Source organism: Dichomitus squalens (assembly GCF_000275845.1).
Source record: "Dichomitus squalens LYAD-421 SS1 unplaced genomic scaffold DICSQscaffold_40, whole genome shotgun sequence".
Taxonomy (NCBI): domain Eukaryota; kingdom Fungi; phylum Basidiomycota; class Agaricomycetes; order Polyporales; family Polyporaceae; genus Dichomitus; species Dichomitus squalens.
In genome coordinates, this window is record NW_006766922.1 from 147,675 (window position 1) to 169,024 (window position 21,350).

General features: G+C 55.5%; 5 protein-coding genes across 5 annotated transcripts; 3 read left to right on the top strand and 2 right to left on the bottom strand.

Annotated features, from left to right (window-relative positions):
• Window positions 1-1,714: 1,714 nt before the first annotated feature.
• On the bottom strand, window positions 1,715-4,824 carry DICSQDRAFT_128935 (WSC-domain-containing protein; the record flags this gene model as incomplete). The annotated part of the gene is made up of 9 exons (XM_007368841.1): window positions 1,715-2,254; window positions 2,276-2,469; window positions 2,527-2,586; window positions 2,830-3,678; window positions 3,732-3,810; window positions 3,868-3,947; window positions 4,411-4,441; window positions 4,518-4,643; window positions 4,702-4,824. The coding sequence occupies 9 exons, from the start codon at window positions 4,822-4,824 to the stop codon at window positions 1,715-1,717; spliced, it is 2,082 nt and encodes a 693-aa protein (XP_007368903.1).
• Window positions 4,825-7,732: 2,908 nt separating this feature from the next.
• DICSQDRAFT_110312 (WSC-domain-containing protein) lies at window positions 7,733-11,609 on the bottom strand (the record flags this gene model as incomplete). Its single annotated transcript, XM_007368842.1, has 11 exons — window positions 11,334-11,609; window positions 11,064-11,257; window positions 10,945-11,005; window positions 10,561-10,879; window positions 10,374-10,499; window positions 10,265-10,313; window positions 9,715-9,794; window positions 9,574-9,652; window positions 8,677-9,525; window positions 8,374-8,619; window positions 7,733-8,316 (listed from the first exon to the last, which is right to left on the bottom strand). The coding sequence occupies exons 4-11, from the start codon at window positions 10,684-10,686 to the stop codon at window positions 7,733-7,735; spliced, it is 2,139 nt and encodes a 712-aa protein (XP_007368904.1). The 5' UTR covers window positions 10,687-10,879; window positions 10,945-11,005; window positions 11,064-11,257; window positions 11,334-11,609.
• Window positions 11,610-12,124: 515 nt separating this feature from the next.
• DICSQDRAFT_139453 (uncharacterized protein) lies at window positions 12,125-13,905 on the top strand. Its single transcript, XM_007368843.1, has 6 exons — window positions 12,125-12,478; window positions 12,532-12,611; window positions 12,696-12,774; window positions 12,880-13,017; window positions 13,095-13,186; window positions 13,304-13,905. The coding sequence occupies exons 1-6, from the start codon at window positions 12,399-12,401 to the stop codon at window positions 13,504-13,506; spliced, it is 672 nt and encodes a 223-aa protein (XP_007368905.1). The 5' UTR covers window positions 12,125-12,398; the 3' UTR covers window positions 13,507-13,905.
• An 847-nt stretch (window positions 13,906-14,752) lies between these two features.
• On the top strand, window positions 14,753-16,014 carry DICSQDRAFT_90817 (cytolysin; the record flags this gene model as incomplete). Its single annotated transcript, XM_007368844.1, has 7 exons — window positions 14,753-14,932; window positions 14,995-15,176; window positions 15,238-15,373; window positions 15,436-15,508; window positions 15,560-15,593; window positions 15,657-15,669; window positions 15,720-16,014. Exons 1-7 carry the CDS (start codon window positions 14,784-14,786, stop codon window positions 16,009-16,011), a joined length of 879 nt encoding a protein of 292 aa, XP_007368906.1. The 5' UTR covers window positions 14,753-14,783.
• Window positions 16,015-17,481: 1,467 nt separating this feature from the next.
• DICSQDRAFT_90821 (WSC-domain-containing protein) lies at window positions 17,482-21,169 on the top strand. Its single transcript, XM_007368845.1, has 8 exons — window positions 17,482-17,740; window positions 17,856-17,981; window positions 18,057-18,105; window positions 18,541-18,620; window positions 18,679-18,757; window positions 18,810-19,661; window positions 19,730-20,122; window positions 20,179-21,169. The coding sequence occupies exons 1-8, from the start codon at window positions 17,618-17,620 to the stop codon at window positions 20,778-20,780; spliced, it is 2,304 nt and encodes a 767-aa protein (XP_007368907.1). The 5' UTR covers window positions 17,482-17,617; the 3' UTR covers window positions 20,781-21,169.
• The last annotated feature ends 181 nt before the right edge of the window (window positions 21,170-21,350 follow it).

Genomic DNA, 21,350 nt, shown 5'->3' on the forward strand with positions numbered 1-21,350 from the left:
AGAGACTTTTCGGCCATCGATGTGGGCGACCAGTTGCAGATCCGGATTTTCAAGTACATGCGCGCTCTGCCGTAACTTGTGGACGCCGCCACGACCATAGGCTGTCGCGACGGTTGTCCAGAGAGTTGGCGTTGTCGATATCAGCTCACGCCAGTATCGGCACGTCGTTGCTAGGTTGTGTAAGCCTTCCATAGAGGTCTGGGGAAAAGGCCAGTGGCCCGGTGGCGAGACGTAGGTACGTTCCTTCTGACAGGAGAGCTCGAAGACGAGGGATATAGTGAATAGGCAAAGCTGCGTTGATGAGACCGCCTACGACAACGGTCCCCTTGTGTAATGCGATAGCGAGGGCCCGCAGCTGGCGTAGTGGGTGTCAGTAGAGAGCAAGAGCCACGTAACGGCCTAGGTTACTAGCTAACCACTTCGGTATACCTATGTAAGAAGTCAATGTCAGCAGAATTGTGGACGAGGCGACTGATGACACCTACCTCCCGGTGCGTACATTACTTCGCAACAACCCAAGCACCTCGACTTCATTTGAGATTTGCTTGCTCAGTAACTCCAAGACGCTGAGATCCATCACGCTACAAGGGTTCTGAGGAAATGGAATAGGAGTAGAAAGTCTAGAGCTGGAGTTGGTATATGGGAGGGCAATAACTCCAAGGCGGTGAAGTCCATCGTTCTACGAGGGATCGTACGAGAGGATGTGGGAGACTATTCTAGAGAACGTCTGGAGTTCCAGTTGGTACACGGGAGGGAGCGTATATTGCAGAGATATGTAGGACACGGTAGATGAACGACTCCATCATCTGGAAATAAAATCAGATATACCGTTAGCGCTCAGCACGCCCGTGGGACAGAGCAAATGATGCAGCGGCGTCGGCCGCAACCGGCTGGCCTGTCATCGAGAAATCTTGATGTCCCTCACTGCACTGGCAACTCTTCCTAAGCACGCTCTTTCTATGCGATAGATTGCACTCATGTACGTTTACAGTCGTAGAGCTGTGAATTGTCTCGTGACTTGCAGAATGACACGGAATCTGGACCATAGCTTATCATATCGGAGGCGATCAATCCTCGTTCGATTGGTGTACTCCTACTATCATGTCAACATGCTGCTCAACGTGCCACACAGATTCTAATCTCACCACGAATTGCAAGATTGATACACAATATCTAGCGAGTCATCAACCACAACCTAAGTACCTTCTCGGTCGCACTATCGCAGCGAGCCGGCAGCGTAGGCCGCACGATGGGCTCGCCCGCCTCGAGCTCACTGTCACGGAACTAGCTTTTCCAGAGCCATCAAGGTCTTGTGCCTTCTCGTGATTTTGGACAAGGTCTTCGCCTACGTACATACGCTATCGACTGATGGCACAGTCAGCTCGCCATCATCAGTCCCTCATCTTTCAATCTCGATGGGTATGTCATTCGGCACACAACAAGAAATTACTTCCAGCTCTTCTGGAGTCTCATTAGGTCTGAGGGTTCGTGTTCCGAGTCAGGCTGGTTGGATAGCCTAGCCAACAGAGCATTATACGCTCAACTACCTGTTGACGAGCGCCTAATCACCACATCGAGTGCTTTATCCGTCTATAGTATATTTGCAGTAAGATTAAACCATGTACAGTCCCCTTATTACCCAGAGTGCGTCTGTCTATTTATTCAGGCATTCATACATCATATCATCAACAATTCGGCTCGAAATCTCCGGGATTCACAGCTTGTAAGACCCCCTCGACCTGTACATGCGTCGCGCAACTGCCGTGGTATTCACATCCTGGAATGCGAATAGCGCACCAGGCCCACCGCAGATGCTCGTCGTATCGCCGCTACATGCCATGTCGCACGCGTCATCAGGTAGGACGGCGCCACCATCGTTCACGAATGCGCTCCCGCAATAACATTCGCGAGCGTACTCAACGCCAGCCACGGGATGGCCCAGGGAGGCGCAGTGCGCGATACATCCAGGGATCGTCATGTTGTCGCTGGTGAAGGCGTCCATATCGAGTGTCCGCCCCGATACGTCGTCTTGACGGCATCCGATGGAGGCCCATCCATCCGGCAGAACAACCGTGGTGTTTGATGGAGCACTGGAGCTCGCAGGAACAGATGTAGCAATAGACTGGGAGGTGGATGCAGAGATCGAGGGAGTAGCGGAACCAGCGACGGATGAGGCCGAAGAGACAGGAGTAGAGGTGGCGGAGAAAGACACGGGGGAGGTCGGGGAAGCGGAAGAGATCGGCACGGAGGGAACCTGCGATGCGGTAGTAGATACCGAGACCGCTAAAGATGCGGAGGTGGAGGGTGCAGCAGAGGATGCAGACGATTGGAGAGCAACTGTGGCGTTGGACTGGAACGCGCTCAGTGCCCAGCTGCCACCACATGTACTCAAGGCATCTCCAGCACAGACGACGTTGCAGCTCGCAGGATCCAGCGCTTGTCCAGCGCCGTTCTCGAACGCGTTTCCACCTGAACCAACCAAACAATAAGCCTGGAGGGCCGTCCTCAAGTTGGCAATGGACTTACAGTAGCATTCGCGACCGAATTCTATACCGGCGATCGTGAAGTTGTGAGAGGAGCATGTCGCTACACACGACGCGTGAGTCATCTGGTCGTCCGCAGTGCTGAAACCAGTCAGTGCGCGTGCTGGGTCATCAGACACACAGCCAGCGAAAGACCATCCATCCGGAAGGATCGTGTCGTTGGGGGGAGGAGGGGGATTAGAAGTGACAAGGAGGGTAAGCCGCGCGGGACCGCCGCAAATCTCGTTATCTAAAACCTGCCCATCAGCAATAGTGCATGTGCCAGTAAGCCGACGAAAGGGCGTACCGTTGCCAGCGCAGTGGTTTGTGCACTCGTTCCATATCAACGTGGTGTTCGTCGCGCCATTCCGCAGCTCGTCGTCGCAGTAGCACTCGTCGGAGAACTCAACTCCTGCGAGCGCAAAGCCCTTCGACTCACAAAACGCGACGCACGCCGCGCGGGTCAGGTTCGGACTTGTCGTCGAGGCGCCAATCAACGCGCGCCCGTCCGTGCCCTCAGCGATACACCCGATCTTGCTCCAGTTAGTTGGAAGCGGGGTCTGTGCCGGGATCAGTTGCGGAAGCTCCGCGTCGCTCAAACACTCCGTTCGCAGCCCGGTACCGTTCCACAAGGGGTTGCAGCCTGGTAAGGCTGAGAGTGGGGTCTCGAAGCCGGTGTCCTCGTCTACGATCTCCGTCTCCAGCACGCAAGCATCCGCAGAGGCCTGGTCCATCGCAGCGGCGAGCGGCGGACAGTCCATGACGTTTCCAGTCGCGTTCGGGCAGTTGTCGATAGCGTTCTGGAGGAGGTCGACGTCCCAGCCGTTCGTGAAATCGCCGTGGTGTCCGTACCCGGTCGTGTCGCCGTTCGCGAGTACCCATGTGCCGTTACCCCAGAAGTCGAATTGATCCACAGAGACAAACATCTCGTAGAAGAGCGAGACGAGATGGACGGGGTGGCTGTCAGGGCAGTCACCGCCGTTATAGTTCTGTATCGGGTAGGCCATGTGCGACGTGTGGTCGGGGGAGTCGAGATTGACACCGTCCCAGCAGGAGGGAAAGAACACTTGGGCGCGCATGCCGTCCGGGCAGTTGTGGTCGAAGAAGTTCGGCCGCTCATCCCAATCGGGATCGTTCGAGTGGTCAGCATTGAAGTCTAGGCGCATGTCTCAGTATGCGTGGCGCAATTAAGGGATAAAATTGCAGTACCCAAGCAGACAAAGCTGATGGCTTGTTGTGCAAAGTCCGAAGCGTTATATGAACGCCTGTTGGGGTCTCCTGCGACCATCTTAGGACAAGATGCGTCAAGTAGCCATATCGTTCCATGTGCCTGATGTGTACTCACACGAAGGCCAGGGGGGAAAGCCTTGATGGACTCAGTCATCGGGCCTGGCCGCATGAGGTAGTAGATATTGAATGATGTTGCTGAAGCACCGATGTCAACCCGTGGTCGTGCGTGCAGAATGAATGGAAAAAGTGGGAAAGGTACTGGCCGCTCTATAACTGGCAACGCCAACGTGGCGTGTAGATATTGGCCAGTCACCATACGAACAATCCGGCGCGCCTGGCTTGGGAACAACACCCTTGCTTCACGGGGCGTTAGCTCAGGCAGTTCACCAGGTCCTCATGGCGAATGAGGCTGTACGTCTAAGGAGGTCACCATATGGAGTGACTAGTAGCCCACCCGGAGCAGTTAAGCTCTCGTGGGCGCTGAGGAGTTCGCAGCGGCTGTGATCCACGCAAGCTTAGGACCCCGGCATTTGTGTCAAACAAGGTACCGGGATCGCTGTCCACCTTATGTATCGATACCCCGGCAGCTGACAACCAACAGTCTTCCGGCGTGCGATAGACAGCCCGAGGAAGAGTCGATAGAAGTAAAGGTACGCACGAATTGGAGTGAATAGACTCGTGTTCTGATCCTGGTGGTACAATTGAGGCTACCGTAGGTACAGCTGGTCAGCCTTGGGACTGGGACGGAAGCAACGGTACACCCACCGCCCAGTAATTGCTCTTGTCAGGCTGCACAGGGATTGTGGTACAGTTGCTCTGAACGAGGTCTGCCGGGTCGTAGACGTTCTGGAAGCGGCTTGCGCCCACAATCGAGTGGACGTGCGAGCCGATCTGGTGGGCAGGCGGTCAAAATTCTGAACCCCGTGACTAGAGTAAAAGCGACACTTACTGCATTGGGGCTGATGACGGGGTCAAGGCGGGTCGTAACAATCGGTCTAACGCCGCCGAAGATCCAGTGCTCAGCACTGACCACTGTAGCTAAGGTGACGAGTGTCCACAGCGCAGTATGCATGACTGAGAAAAACCGTAGGAGATTGGAACACTGTTCGGGGTGGGTAAGGGTGGAGAATCTCTGCACTCGAGCAGCAGGTTTATATACCTCGTACCAAGTGATGCAAGAGGTCCTTTCGGCCCAGTACACCGTACGAGGATAGTGTCCAATAGTCGACATGTTGGACGGGCCAGATATTCCGGTGCGACCACGCTGCATGAACCTCAATAGAGCTCATATTAGCCTTCCTCGACATGTGAAAGAGCAAGCTTGACGAACAGAGAAATGGCGCTGTGAGAGGATCAACGACAAGACAGTTCTCAGTCGGGGAAACTGGCACCCCAGCAAGGGGGCTGATGAGAATAAGGCTATGTTAATAATGCTGTTTAGTCAACGATCCCCATGAGAGTAAAGATATTTTGCACCTGACGTTCTTAGTCAATCGACGCGATCATTCCATTGGTATGGCAATGTCAATCACGATTCCATGCACAGCGAGACGCGTCAATGGGACCCAGTCCCTAGCAATCATCGCGAACACAGTATGGGTGCTTGCAAACGACAGAGTTAGCAAAGACTAGCATTTGCGGTTGCGCCATCAGCAAGCTCCTCGGATTGGCTATCGTGGACCAGCAGCGGGAAGACGACACGTATAGCATGGACCGGAGAAACCGATTTCAACAGGAACGGCGAGTGAGACCGACGGTAATCGGACTTCGGATCGCTAAATATCGGTACCATCAAGGTCAAGGTTTTGAACAGTGCTGAGCTGCTCGGAGGCACACCGGCTCCGGTCGAGAACGTCCAGGAGCTTCAAAGAGGCTTTGAGAATCAATTAACGACTTGGCCATCTGTGAGTCCAGGGAATGTTCGCACCGCACATGTTTCACGCAACCTTCAAGTACCAGGTTCGAAGAACTTAGCCTTGACGGTGAGAGGAATTTGTTCCAGATGCGACTTGGGGTTGAGTTTGTTCAGCATATACAAGCCCGCGTTCATGGGCTGAACACGGACTCGATATGTTCGGCACCACTTTGTTTGTCACTTCTACGTAAGTGGACTGTACACGCTGGACCTTATGTCCTAGGTTCGATAGGCTGAGTTCCTGTTGACAGAGCATTCGCTGTCATCTTATCAACCAACGGCCAGGGCACTGCAGAGGCAACCGAAGTGCTTATGTGTCAGATGAGGATCTTGTAGCCACGGTGGCCAACCATAGATATTGATATCTTACATATGTCGTCCAAAGCTGTTCGACCGACTTGAAGAAAGTTTCTCAGGAGCTGCTGTACGACCATGTCTTTCGAGCTTGAGAATCGGGCTCTGGTGATTGGTGGTATGGCCGATAGAGGTAGACGTTATGGCCACTCCAAAAAAACCGTTATTAAAGCGATGCAAAGAGCACATGCATACAGTCGACAAGAAGACAAGGAGCAGTCAAGCGATTAGCTTTCGGCCCGGCGAAGCTCGAGTGGAAGCAGCGATCTGAGCAACCCGGATGCAGCCGCCGTTCCGAATAGATTACATAGATGAGATCAATCGTGCAGCTTAGATTACACAGGAGTACATCGCGCGACTGGAATTCGCTAGCACGGGCTCCCAGCGGGGGCCACCGCCCGGCCGTGCGGATTTCAATGGTCATAAAGCCACCCAGATTTTGGGTGGCGCGACACCAGGGCACCCATAAGGCCGCCAGCGGTGATACGTGGGTGCCCTGGCCCCAAATATGGTAAATTTCTGGTCAGCAGGGCGCTTAGGGGTTGCTCGAGTGCGGTAGATGGTGTTGCTTTGACTGCAAGCACTGTTGTATTGGACGACTTTAACACGCGTAGAATGCAACTAATATATCTCATTGACTCAAAGCAAACAACCATGCGTAGCTAATCCTCCATACGACTGGAAAGGGCGGGCCCCAATTGTTCCAGGTCGACGGAGCCGTCATCGTCATCCTCCTCACCTTCCTGGGTGCCAGCATCCTCCATTTCGACCTCGGGCTCTGGTGCTCCGGAGCGAGCTGGGATGGGGACGTTGGTGCTCTCTTCAGTGAGGCCGACGTCGTTGTCCTCGTGGGTTGAGGATCTCGCGTGACCCCCCTATAACGGCATTCTGTGGCCTCAATATATCATTTTAAACCTGCCCTACGCTAACGATGGACTGTACGACTTACTCTGATCCAGAACTGGCCATATGGAGAGAGAATTCAAGGTGAGATGAGGGGCCACGCAGAGACGATCTCCCAGAATACACGACGCGATGGTGGAAGGAAGAAGGCAGCGATAGCACCGGCGCCTCTTAGGGCGAGTGCCTGTCTCGGCACAAGGCTCTCATCGAAGTCGCTCAGGACACCCCGCCACCGGCGCGTCCTTTGATTTCCGTTGACACAACATGGCCCACTGACGCGACCAGTGGCTTCCGCAAGGAGGCCAAGCGAAATCCGCTGGTCTTTATAACCATTGGATTCCGGGTGGTGTCCTCGGTGATCAGCATTGATCGCGCACGGGGCCTCTGATGGGCGCCTCCTCCCCCCAATTCCCGTCGCGCGATGTACTCCTGTGTAGGTACCGGCTAGAGGAGATCAAATAAGGCAGCTGGCTTAGTTTAGATAACAGCTTCGCCTGCACATGAGTCCAATCTATATCCCTGCTATTGCTTGGAGATATTCTTGACTTCTTTATGTCTCGTTCCGCTCCTATCAGTCTCAGTCAGACTACAGTAGACTAAACCAGAGTTCGGATGCACTACAGGTGCGAAGCGGACGGTGCTTCGGTAGCCACGTCCGAGTCTTGCTGCTGGCGGATCACATACTGATGAGCTGTTGAACAATAGACCCAATGTCCAAATATTCGCTACCATGTTGCGTCAGGTCAACTAACTTCTTAAATACAGATGATCATGCATGACCTGCAAAACCGAACCGCAATGTGACGGCTTAGGCTACTGGCAAGGAATCGGTGGTGTTTGATGGTACACTAGAACTCGCACTTAGGGTAGAGCCCGAAACAGATATGGCAGTAGACTGGGAGGCGGATATGGAACTGGAGGCAGTAACGGACGACGTAGCTGAGCTGGCGACGGAGGGGACAACAGATACAGGGACCGAAGTTGCTGGCAAAGATGCCGAGGAAACTGGGGAAGAGGACGAGATAGGCACGGATGACACCTGAGATGTCGATGTTGAAAGAGATGTCGATGTTGAAAGAGATGTCGATGTTGAAAGAGATGTCGATGTTGAAAGAGATGTCGATGTTGAAAGAGATGTCGATGTTGAAAGAGATGTCGATGTTGAAAGAGATGTCGATGTTGAAAGAGATGTCGAGAAGGCCGATGAGGCGGACGTCGAAGGCGCAGCAGGGGATGAGGTCGCCGACGATGGGAGAATCACCGTGACATTGGACTGGAACGCGCTCAGCGCCCAGCTGCCACCACAGGTGCTTAGCGCATCTCCTGAGCAGACGACGCTGCAACTAGAAGAGTCCAGGAGGTCGCCACCTCCGTTCGCAAAAGAATCACCACCTAGTCGCATAGAAAAGTTAGACGAGAGCTGCATTCTCGGATGAACGAGGCACCCACAGTAACATTCACTGCCAAATTCTATACCGGCGATCGAGAAGTTCTGAGAGGAGCACGTCGCTATGCACGAATCGTGCGTCATCTGGTTGTTCGCGGTGTTGAAGCCTGTGAGGGCGCGTGCTGGATTGTCTGACACACAGCCGACAAAAGACCATCCAGGTGGGAGAATGGTGTCGGGCGGCGGAGGAGGGGGGTTTGAGTTGACAAGGAGGGTAAGGAGCATGGGACCACCGCAGATCTCATTGCCTACGACTCGACAATCAGCACTCAAACTAACGGCAATCGACCAGTAGAAGGACGTACTATTCCCAGCACAATGGTTCGTGCACTCGTTCCACGTCACCGTCGCATTCGACGCGCCATTCCGCAGCTTGTTATCACAGTAACACTCGTCTGAGAACTCGACGCCAGCCAATGCGAACCCCAGCGACTGGCAGAACGAAGCGCATGACGCGCGCGTCATATTTGGGCTCGTCGTGGATGCACCGACCAATGCCCGGCCGTTCGTGCCCTCGACGATACACCCAACCTCGGACCAGTTGGTCGGAAGCGGGATCTGCGCTGGTATCAGCTGCGGAACGCTCCCGTTGCTCGAGCATTCCGGCCGCGTTCCGGTCCCGTTCCACAGCGGATTGCAGCCTGGTAGCGACGAGAGCGGAGCGTTGAAGCCGGTTTCCTCGTCAACAATCTCCGTCTCCAGCACACAAGCATCTGCAGACGCCTGATCCAGCAGGGCAGCGAGAGGCGGACAGTCCCCGACATTCCCAGTCGCGTTCGGACAGTTGTCGATGGCGTTCTGGAGGAGGTCGACGTCCCATCCGTTCGTGAAATCGCCGTGGTGTCCGTACCCGGTCGTGTCGCCGTTCGCAAGAACCCAGGTACCGTTACCCCAGAAGTCAAACTGGCCGACGGATACATCCATCTCATAGAAGAGCGAGACGACGTGGACGGGATGGCTCTCCGGGCAATCGCCGCTATTGTAGTTCTGAATTGGGTAGGCCATGTGTGATGTGTGGTTGGGAGAGTCGAGATTGACACCATCCCAGCAAGAAGGGAAGAACACCTGGGCGCGCATACCATTCGGGCAGTTGTGGTCGAAGAAGTTCGGCCGCTCGGCCCAGTCGGGGTCGTTCACGTGGTCATCGCTGTCGTCTAAATGCGCGTGTCAGGACGCGTCGCGAGAGAAGACATGACACATACCCAAACAGACAAAGCTGATGGCTTGTTGAGCGAAGTCAGACGCGTTGTATGAGCGCCTGCTCGTGTCTCCAGCGATCATCTAAGGTGGCATCTGTCAGTTAACCGTTTCTCTGAGTACGTATGTGCCTGATGTGTACTAACACGGAGGCCAGGCGGAAACGCCTTAATGGACTCATTCTTTGGGCCCGGTCGCAGGAGGTAGTAGATATTGAAAGACGTCGCTGCAATGACATTGTTAGCTTGTGATCAAGTTCTTTTGGGCGACAGGAAAACGGCGCGGAACATGAGATGAGCCGCATTAGAGCTAGCGAGACCAACGTTGTGTGAGCAGATATCACAACGGGGAGCGTACGCGATTGGGAATCTGCCAAACTTTGTTGCCCACATTACCCTCGCATTACGAGATATCTGCTCTGGAAGCACTCAAGATCCGCGTGGCCAGTGCCCAAGAATTCTGACCCCGCTGCCACGTCTCAGGAGGTCGCCAAATACGGTATGTAAGGGCACCCAGCCTGAAGTAACTATCGGAGGCTTTGAAAACCTCCTGATCGGAAAAATCCCCCCTCTGCGTTGTGTCAGACAAGGTATCGGGACGACCGTACGACGAGCCTATATCAAGGCAGACAGCACCAGATCTTCCGGGATACAGCGCACAAGCCGAACGGCATTCTAGGAAGGTGATACTACGCACGGATTGGAGTGAATAGCCCAGTATTCTGATCTTGATGGTACAGTTGAGGCTAAGCGCAAGTCAGAGCTCGTCGGTGTCAATATTAGGACAGGTGCTGTGACTAACTCACCGCCCAGTAGTTGCTCTTGTCTGGTTGTACGGGAATTGTGGTACAGTTGCTCTGGACGAGATCGGCTGGGTCATACACATCCTTGAACCGGCTTGCGCCCACAACCGAGTGGACGTGTGATCCGATCTGACGTGCAGGCGGTCAGAGTGCTATACTCCGTCGGGAGGGAAATAAGAGCGACACATACCGCATTGGAGTTGATGACGGGGTCAAGACGGGTCGTGACAATCGGTCTAACGTTACCGAAAGCCCAGTGTTGTTCGGCATTGACAGCCAACACGAGCGTAACGAGCGTCGACATAGTGGTACGCATAGCTGAGTGGGAATTGCAGACGCGATCGACACCGTTCGAGCTGGGTGATGAAGCACCTCCGCACTCAAGCAAAGGACTTTTATACCTCGTACGGAGAACAGCATCAGCTCGCCTTGAGCTCTGCGTATACCCCACGAGGATGGGACTCAAAAAGTGTCATTCTGAAAAAGCTAACATCCCGGCATGCACCATGCTGAACGAAGCTCACAAAACCTTATATCAGTCTTCCCGACATGCGAAAGAGTGAACTTGACATACAGAGAAGTGGCGCTGTGAGAGCATCATTGACCAGACGGTACTTAACCGGGAAAATTGGCACCTGAGCGAGATCCCTGGTGAGAAAAGAGCGATGGCGAAGGTACGTTGAGCAAACAGACTACTAGATAATCATTCCATATGGGTACGGCCGTGTCAATCTCGGCTTCATGAGTTACGAGATGTTGTGCCAGTGGTTGCACACCGTCCCTGGCTGGCGATCGTGGCATAGTACAAGGCGGATATCGCTATAAGACGAGTTTGGGGTTCCAGAGCTGTCAGCCGGAGTACAGGCCTTCCTCCGCCACTTTGCTGGCTGCCAGATGAGCAGAGGTACCCGTAGTCAGCACGCGCCACTTACACGACCATTAAGCGATGATTAATTTACTGACCATGATCTACCTCCAGCTCATGTCTCAAGAATCCGGTGGGTCAGGCTCCAAGACCTCCTCAACAGACTGCTCCAGACTCGATAGACTGTTCTAATATGAGCGTCCGGCGTTCGAGAGCAAGCCTCGGAAGTACAACGGCCGCTGGCATCGAAATGTTGAGAGGGACGGGATTTGCAGGGTCACCAAGCATCAACTAGGACATCGAGTGAAGCAAGGCGACGGCTGGAGTTTCTCGGAGTTGACATATGCTTGACTACATAGGAGCAGAACAACTGGCCGTCCCAGTCAATCGATTTCGCTGAGGGGAAAGCGGCCACGGCCAGCGGCCGCATATGCCCATCCGCTGGAGATTGGGATAGATTAGATAAGATCAAGAATACCTCATCGCCGCCACTTCGCTCATCGCAGCCTCATCCCGCTCCATTTACGCGCCCACCTACGTCCTCGACATCTCCTTCTCCACGTCTGTCGACATTGTGCACCAAATCCCACCACTTCCTCGATACCACATCTCGGAGTGTACTCTGAGGAATTCAGCACCTAGACGTAGACAACACTAGATCAACATCGCATCACCGAATTTGGAGTCATGGCTACGAGTGCAGATTCCGCACCCAAGAGTACCCTCCCATACCCCCCGATTCATAAGGACAAGAAATTTGTCGTCCTTTCAGACTGGTTGGTCCGTCCTTCTTGTGCCATTGTCCCTGTTTACACCTGATCCTGCTTCATCTCAACTGGTGTTTACTCCGACATACTTTCTCCGCCTTGTTCTCGATCAGCGGATGCTAACAATATCTCGCCGACCACAGGGATGGGACCATTACGACTCGGGATTCCAACGATTGTGAGTTCTATCACAATACTTCTTCTGCTGCGTGTCGTCGCTGGTCATCGATATCGATCATCCGTCCGCGACCTCCATCTGACGTCAGTTATGGTTCCTGGAGAGCGCATGATCTACATCTGTGCATCAGGTTCACGTTCCTTGTGCAAGCGATTTGCGGCCTGCAATGCTCGATGAATGATAATCAGTATGGCTTGAGCTGACCGCGTATCTCAGACATGACCGACGAGTTGGGTTTCGGTCCTGAGAAACGCCGACAAGGAAATCTGGATATCTTATCAGGAAAGGTTACCTTCCGGTGAGTTTTGTTCATGCATGCAGATTGCAGTCGCTGCAACGACGTCCAAATAGTGATGCCTTCCGGGAGATGCTGGAGAGCGTATCGGGAAACGGCCACTCTTTCGACTTTTGCAAGGAGGAGCTGAAGAAGAGTGAGTATATAAGTCCAGTATTAGCTCAAACGAACGTATGAGACGCCCGATGCCCATCTAACCTTGCTCAATTCGCGCTGGCAGACATCACCCTCGATGCAGGCTTCAAGGACTTTCACCGCTACTGCAAGGAACATGATATCCCCATCGTCATCATCTCTAGGTACGCTCCCCGCCCGCTGCGACCCCCGTTGCCGATCCTTCTCCGATCCCACATGTTCCCATTCATCTCTACCCTAACTCGACTGGCCCACTGACGTAATTGCAGCGGTATGGCCCCCATAATTCGTGCCGTCCTCTCCAGCCTCATCGGTGAGGAGGACTCAAAGGAAATCGAGATCGTCTCCAACGACGTCGACATCCATGAAGACGGTAGTTGGTCTATCAAATATCGGCACCCGACCAGGTACGTGTACTTTTCGTATCTCCCCCCGCGTACTTCTGTAGCCTTGTCGGCTAATAAGGGTTTTGTCAACCATTTAGCGGATTCGGTCACGACAAGAGCCAGGCCATCCTCCCGTATCGGGAGCTCTCTGACCCACCCCTGATCTTCTTCTTTGGCGATGGCGTTTCCGGTGAGTGCCCATCCCGCGCCCGCATGCGTACCTCGCTGCCGCCCATTTGGTGTTCCCAGTTTGCCTGTTCTTGCCCTGTCACCGTGCTGACGGATGGCTTACGTTTTCTTCCAATAGATATGTCTGCCGCACGGCACGCCGACGTGCTGTTCGTGAAGGAGAAGCCGGGTGGGGACAACGACCTTGCCGCATACTGCAACCGCGAGAAAATTCCGCACATCCTCTTCGAGGACTTCAGCCACGCGCTCAAGACTGTCAGCGCCATCGTCGAGGGCAGGACGACTCCTAAGGAGGCTCTTGACGTCGGCAAGGCGCACTGAACTGCGATGCTTTGTCTCTCTCTCTAGCCGTCCAAGACGACGACTAACGGAGGCGAAGAGAGGGATCTAAGTCTCAACGGACCTGTAGGATGATGGCGTGCAGAACGAGACGTTGCAGGATCGGAGGGGAAGGGGCCCTGTGTTTGCGTGCGATAGTGCCATGCGTCAGCGGTGCAGTCACCTCATTGGCCACAGGGGCGTTGTTGTCGTCGAGGCACAATCGGCTAGCAGGATGGAACAGAAGTCAACGAAGCACTGTCAGACGATCGCGGTATCTCGGCGAATGATAATGTTCTTAGACAGTGTTGCTGTCTCGGAGTGCACAAGCTTCTTCCTGTGTCGCTGTTGTATCTGGCTAGTGCGAGACTTGCTGCAAATTGCCATTATAGCCTTGGAGCCTCGCTATATCTATGGGGGTAGAAAGGTCATACGAACTTATCGGTAGTGTCGCCGTCGTCGCAGCGGGGACGCCCTACTACCTAATGACAGAGATCACGGGCATCATGTAACGGTAGCGGGCAGAGACGCGATTGTCTGGAAGATGATATGGATGATCAGTGCAGTGAACATTCCGGCGGACCGCCCACCCCGTGGTGCAACGCATCAACAAGGGCGAATTTATTCTTATTGGTACCGAGCCTCTGAACATGGCACTGATAGCGTATCACATAGGGCGTTTACGATGACGTTCTGTGAAGCCGAGCCTCCTGCTGTAATGCTCGTCGCTGTTTGCATGGATGACGCATTGCATCGGCACAAGTGTATGGGAATATACAATTGTGAAAATGGACACGATCTGACCAATATCTCCAACGTGCCCCCCATTTCCTTCGATGAAGGGAAGCGAGCCGATCGTTGAGGCCAGCTGACATACCCGCTCGGCGGAAGCGGGCTATAGATTGTTTTTCGTCTGGCAGAAACATAATCAGTGTAGTTCTTAGTTATACTTTCCCATAGGTTTCTTGAGCTTTTAATGTCTCGGAAAATTTCAGGGCACAGATGAGTAGCATCATTGCAGCTTTTGTGGCTTGGCTTCGAGTGGCGGGCCTCCTAGCGGATGTGTTGCAAATAACGGCAGGGCTTGACAGGGAATGGAGAGCAGAATCGAAATAATGATCATCTTCCGATCGTTGTTGGGAAGGTGCAAAGCCATGGAACAGACATTGTGTCCCGCACATGATGAAGGCGCTGAGGGTCGGAGCAGTATATAACGTCTAGGAGTCCGCCCACCACACCTATCCTCATCTACTTTCTCAGCATACAGTGAGTAGCTAGACATGTCGACTGCGAAGACCTCTTGGGAGGACCTTGCCCGCCTGGGCTGGCCCATCAACGAAGTTTACAAGAAGGCTAACGCCTGGCGTGGGGGCACTATGCATGGCATAGGGGACCTTTCGCTCAACTCAGGCGTGGCTGCCGAGTACCAGTACGTCCCCATTGCGATGTCTGCTACTGCATTGCAGGTAATGCTCATCGAGCTCTGTTCAGGTGGTGGTCCTACAACACGACCATTGGTGAGCCATACCTCCTCGGCAGGAAGCCTACCTCGATTACGCGTGAGGAGACGGCTTGGAGCTATGACAACACCCACAACAACAGCCCTTTCGAGCAGCAGTGGACTGAATCGTGGACCAACTCGAGCTCTGCCACTCTCACGGTCGCTAACGCTAGTATGTACTTGACTTACTGCTTTCATGTTTCAAAACATTGACTGGGGTGGGCATGAATCAGCTTCCATTAACCTTAGTAGCCATATCACTATCTATAACGTCGCCTCTTCTGGTTTTGACATCTCCGTCTCTACGGAGACCTCGTCAAGCGAGACGAAGGAGTCATCTTATAGTGTGTCGAGCACCTGGAACATGGAGTGAGAGTCACTTGACACGCTCGTGTTCACCTGTTACGCATACTTACCAACCTATCACCTAGCGTCGGTGCGGGCGAGAAGCTGACACTTATCCGCGTCATCACGACCAACAGCGAAGTCGCCGAGTATGCACAGGTAAGCCTATCGAATTTCGGATCCTACAGACATTGACTGAACGGTCATCAGGACTTCGGGCTCGAGAATATCAGTAGGGTCGGCAGTAAGTACCTTTGTTTACAGAATAACCATGAGAGCTGACCGGGCACTCCGCGACCGGCACCAGCCAAGGGTGATAGGTGCGTATCACGCCCCCCATCCGACTTCTATGGCTCACCCCGGACGCCAGGTACAACGGGCATTATTACTGGGGCTTGAACCTCAACTCGCTCCTCAACAATCCTCGTGGACGCTTGAACATACAGGGGAGCAGCAGGACCGTCACGTACGGCTTCAAGCTCGTGCGCGAGGGCCCCAACGGCCGCACCACGACGCCGCTCCCGGTCGACCTCTACGAGGCGTCCGCCTCCCAGGTCGCCCAGGCTCCAGTCGGCGTCCTTGCCAGCTGGACTAAGACGATCGAAGAACACGTCGGCACCGCCCCGACGGAGGACATGGTTCCTGGCACTAAGGAGGAGTAGATGCGCCGAAGAGATGGCGACGTACTAAGGCGTGTACCGTCCGTTGGTCCACACGTGTCTGTTCTGTGTCCGGATGGTGTTGCTGAATACTATGTTTGTGATATGGTCTTGACATTTGAGCCAGTCTTCCGGGCTGCGCTAGCGGCTTGGATTGCCGAATCTGCTTGACATTTCTATTTCTCATTTAACCTCCGGTTTTCTCGGGAGAAAAAGAATTCAACATTCGAACACAACACGACGGCCGTTCCCGGACAGCCGGAGGTGTGCGGTAGTGCCATATAGTTACTTACGTCGCCGCCATGCAAGGCGCATGTCCCTCGGGAGTCCGCAAATAAGCCATCGACCCTTCTCCTCGGAACCATGTCGAGAAGCTGGAAGCCGTCAGCAAGCCCCAGGCACTGAACGCGCCGTGAATGTATGCATGTTGTGCGCGGATCAAGGTGTCTAGAAGCCTTTCACGACTTACGAATTGTAGACTCCCTGCAACCAGTTTCACCCTTCGCCGGGATATAAGGCGCCTCGTGGTCTTTCAAGCGAACTGCACGACAGAGTCGCAAGTCTTTGGACGCTGTCAAAGTGCACAAGCGCTCTCACATCCAGCCCGCGCTTGCCCGCAAACCCTTACTGGACCTGGCGCCCGAAGCAAAACTGCGATCTACATAGATACTTCGACGAGGAGGCTGACAGTCTCGAGAGCAACCATCATCGCCAGCAAAATGACCGCGTCTCCGAATAGGACGTGCCTGAGCCGCGCTCGGAGAGAATGGTGGCCGCTTTCCTTCCCCAGCTTCGGTGCCTTGGCGTTCTTCCTCCCCCGGAGGTACGTTCGGGTTGCTAGGTTATGCCAACGGCAAACAGTGACAGAGCTGACGTACCTCGAAGTGAGAATCGACTGCGAAGTGATTGTGAGAACGTTGCAAATGGATTCTCAACGGAACGGCTTGCGCAGGCGTGTCGGGCCTTATCGCATTGCAGAATGCATGGTGTCTTCGGTGCCAATGCAAATTTAGACGCGGCCCACCGCCCAACGTCCAGGATGCTGAAGTCTTCAACGTGTGAAGATGCTGCCGACGTGAGCTCAATGCATACGTACCACACATGGCCCAGGGTCGCTTCGTCGTGCAGGAGATGCAGACCCCTTATCGCACGGAAATGCTGCGACCCGAGTGAGTGTCGAGAAATGAGATCAAACTGGTGTCCGCGAGGCCCTGGTTGCTACGATCTATATCTGTTTCCATACACGGAAAAGACGCTTTGTCAGGTGCGCCGGGGGGGGTCCTGGATGGCAGGGCACAGGGAGGCCGGAGCGTGTGGACGAGAAGATGGTTCATCCGGAGATGCGCGTCTCCAATCTTGCGCCAATGGGCATGCCATGTCCAGGCGCGTCACACCTCCGCAGGGAGTATAAGAAAAGTTGGAGGATGGAAGGCCGCTCCCCATTCCCTTCCACGGCTCCGTGCCTCCGTGCCAGGCTCTCTCCCTCCTCTTTTCTCCTTCTCCCTCTCGCCCGCCTCGTCTCCCGCTGCCCACCCGGCGACCCGACTTTCTTTTGTCTGACCTCCACACAATCCTTTTCTGAACCGAACCAGTCCTTACTACACTTGAGATGTTCTCCAAGCTCTTATCGCTCGCGGCGCTCGTGGCTGCTGCCAACGCCGAGCACTGGATCTTCGGTGGCAGCCGTCCCATCGTGACCACCCGTCTCGACTCGATCGTGAACCCGAACGCGGTACGTCCGCCTCCCCACCCCGCGCTCGATCACTTTTGCGCGCGTTGGTTTTGCGAGATCGCATCCTGACTGAGCGCGTGCGCGTACCTGGCGCCTGTCTTCTTGTTGTGTATAGATCGGCGGTCACGTCCACTCCATCGTCGGCGCAAGCCGTTTCAAGAACGTGTACGATGCGGACGACCTCACCCAGAGCAAGTGCACGACCATCCCTGTGCAACCCGACAAGTCCAACTACTGGGCGGTGCGTTTATTCTTGGCCCGCTATCAGGGCCCCGCGCGAAAACGAACGCGAGCGCTAATACATGACGTCCTGCAGCCCCAACTGTACCATCGCGATCAACAGACTGGACAGCTTAGCCCGATACGTGCGTATCCTTCCCTCTCTTATCTTTTGCTGCGCTGGCGAGACGTGTTTCGGCTTGCTCGATGGTTCGGAAGTTGTCTCAATTTTCGCCTGCTTCTCGCCGTCTTTCGTTGCATCGAAGGGGGGATTGTGCGGGTCTGGAATCAAGGAAGAGTTGTGGTGCTATATATATATGCAGCGCCGTGGAAGGCGCTGGTTCCTGGACTGAATGAAATCTTTCTGCTTTGCCCCCAGGCCACCACTCGGGTCAGCACTTCCACTGTTGAACTGTTGCTGATATTCTGTTGAATTCGCCACATTCTTGGTCTGGGGAGAGGAAGCAAAAATACTGTTTGCAGCTGGATGATCAATTTATACTTCCATCGCGGCGGGGTGTCTCTTCGATTCACCGGCCACCTTCCTCCGCAATGCATGGGCTAACACTCGCCTGTGACAGCCACGAGCTTCAACATCTACTACCTCATGCGGCCGGGTCCGGAGAACCAGCCCATTAAGGCGTTCCCCAAGGGCTTGCGCGTAAGTCTTGTCCTGGCACAATAATGCGTCCAGATATGCTAAGTATACTGTCTCGCAGATGGTCGCCGGTGATACCAACAGGCGCACCTACAACTCGTCGGACTTCACCAACCAGGCTGTGAGCTTCGTGTGTCTCGGTACGTGTGCACCCGTATTTGGCTACCGTACGGACGTTGACATTCAATTCAGATTACAACACCAACCATGGGAGCGACCCCGACTGGGCCGAGCGGCCGAACTTCTTCGACCACAACTGCCCGGACGGCATGCGCGCACAAGTATTCTTCCCCTCCTGCTGGGATGGTGTCAATCTCGACTCTGCCGACCACAAGTCGCACCTGGCGTACCCGATCCAGAACTACAACTCCGGTGACTGCCCTGACTCGCACCCCGTCCACCTCGTCTCGCTCTTCTACGAGATGCTCGTGTCCGTCGACCAATACTCATACTGGGGCCCCGGCACGTGGGTCCTCGCGAACGGCGACACGACCGGGTACGGTCATCACGGCGACTTCCAGAACGGCTGGGACATCGACCTCCTTCAGGAAGCGATTGACACCTGCACCGCCGCCAACGGCAACGTCATGGACTGCCCGCCCCTCGCCGCCGTGTTCGACCAGGCCTCCGCCGACGCGTGCACGCTCGAGACCGACATCGTCGACGAGAACATCGGCCTCGACAGCCCGATCACGCAGCTCCCGGGATGCAACCCCTTCTGGGACGGGACCGGGTCGAAGCCCGCGTGCCCGAACGCGAACGCCGCTACGCCGAGCCTCGTCGCCGCCCAGCCCCCCCTTCCCAGCGGCTGGAACGAGATCGGGTGCATTGCTGAGGGCACGAACGGCCGCGCGCTCACCGGCGCGTCTACGACCAGCCCGAACATGACCAAGGCGGTGTGCGCGGACTTCTGTGCGTCCAAAGGCTTCAAGCTCGCCGGCGTCGAGTTCTCGGACGAGTGCTACTGCGACAACCAGGTCCGCAACGGCGCGTCGCAGAACACGATCACCTGGAACCTCTGCAGCAACCACTGCGCAGGCAACGGTGAGTGGTCATATCCGCCATGGCCAGTGATATGAAGTGGAAGACGCTGATCATGAGGTGCTGCGCAGAGAACGAGATCTGCGGTGGCCCGGCGCGGCTCACCCTCCTGACGGCCTCAGGCGTACCCGCACAGGCGTCGTCCGTATCTTCCACCGTTCAGCCGTCTGTGACTACTAACGTCGCCATTCCGGTCTCTGTATCTTCGACGCACGCCTCCTCGGCAGTCACCACGTCTGTGCACTCCGCAAGCGCGACGAGTTCTAGCGCCCACGCCTCCTCTCCTTCGAGCACAGGCCTCCCGCTCGGATGGGCTGGCATCGGGTGCGTGTCCGACAGCTCCGCCCGCGCGTTGACTGGGTTCAGCGTCGCCAACGACCAGATGACGGTTGCATCGTGTCTCTCCACCTGCGCGTCCAAAGGCTTCTCCATTGCTGGTGTTGAGTACGGTCGCGAGTGCTACTGTGAGTGCCCCGCACGCCTGGCTCCCGATATTCGCATGCTGACCGAAGATGTACAGGCGGCAACTCGTTCTCCAACAGCCAGGGCAAGTCTCTCGCTGCGCCCACCTGCAACATCGCCTGCGCAGGCGACAAGACGAGCACCTGCGGTGGCGGCTGGGCGCTGAACGCGTTCAAGTTCAACCAGGTCAACGTTGCCCTCCCCTCCGTCTCCGCCCCCGCCTCCTCCTCCGCCTCCGCCGCCAAGCCCAGCGCCTCCGTCTCCACCCCCTCCAACTCGACCGCGAGCCTCCCGTCGGGCTGGACCGCCATCGGCTGCCGCAAGGACAACGTCAAGGGCCGCGCGCTCAACGTCGACGCGTTCACGAGCGTGTCGACCATGACCGTCGAGTCGTGCGTCGCCCACTGCGACAGCCTCGGGCACACCCTCGCCGGGCTCGAATACGCGCGCGAGTGCTACTGCGGCGCCGCGTTCACCAACGGCGGCGGCGCCGTCCTCGCCGACTCCGTGTGCAACATGGCGTGCACGGGCGACAGCGGCTCCGTCTGCGGTGGCGCGGACGCGCTCACCGTGTTCCAGAAGGGCGCGTCCGCGGGCGCGCGCCGTAGCCACAAGGCGCGCCACTTCGGCCGCGCGCACCAGCACTCGGATCTGTTCTGATCTGAATTTGAGTGTTGGGTTTGTGCGTCTCTCGCGGGCGCCGTGGACGGCGGCTCGCGTTTTTGGTGTCCCTGATTCGATTCGGGCGCGGGGAGCGAGCCTCCCGCCGTGCGCTCTTGCTATGTCTCTTCCTCGCTCTCTGCATATCTCGTCTATGTCTCTGCTCTCGCTCAACGTCTCCATCTATATCTCTCTCTTCATACTCCCTTCCTTGTTCATATCTCGTGCTCCCCATGCAGCGGGATGCCTTCTCTCCCCTCCCTTTTGACGGGCAGGGGCGAGCGGCCTGGGTCCGGGTTTGCCAGAGGGCGGTGGTGCGCGCGCGCGACTTTACTGGATAAACGACACGATACACACACTCACACGTCCTTCTCCCACAACTCCCTCCCCCCACGCCGCTCTGCGGTGCGCATTGAGCTGCGCTTGGCGACGTATATCATGTTACTCGATACGCACGTACATACGCATAGTCGTACGCAATACGGTCGGTCGTCTGGTAAAATCAAGTATCCTGCGTTGTACATATCAGCACTCCTGGCCACACAAATAAGTTGCGGCGTGCTTCCAATG

What these genes read in the sequence shown, in the direction of transcription:
- DICSQDRAFT_139453 (XM_007368843.1), top strand. Translation starts at nt 12,399, where the DNA reads ATGACCGACGAGTTGGGTTTCGGTCCTGAGAAACGCCGACAAGGAAAT. An exon ending in TCAGGAAAGGTTACCTTCCG is followed by an intron (nt 12,479 to 12,531) that starts GTGAGTTTTGTT and finishes ACGTCCAAATAG; the next exon opens with TGATGCCTTCCGGGAGATGC. An exon ending in CCCATCGTCATCATCTCTAG is followed by an intron (nt 12,775 to 12,879) that starts GTACGCTCCCCG and finishes ACGTAATTGCAG; the next exon opens with CGGTATGGCCCCCATAATTC.
- DICSQDRAFT_90821 (XM_007368845.1), top strand. Translation starts at nt 17,618, where the DNA reads ATGTTCTCCAAGCTCTTATCGCTCGCGGCGCTCGTGGCTGCTGCCAAC. An exon ending in TGGACAGCTTAGCCCGATAC is followed by an intron (nt 18,106 to 18,540) that starts GTGCGTATCCTT and finishes CGCCTGTGACAG; the next exon opens with CCACGAGCTTCAACATCTAC. An exon ending in GTACGGTCGCGAGTGCTACT is followed by an intron (nt 20,123 to 20,178) that starts GTGAGTGCCCCG and finishes GAAGATGTACAG; the next exon opens with GCGGCAACTCGTTCTCCAAC.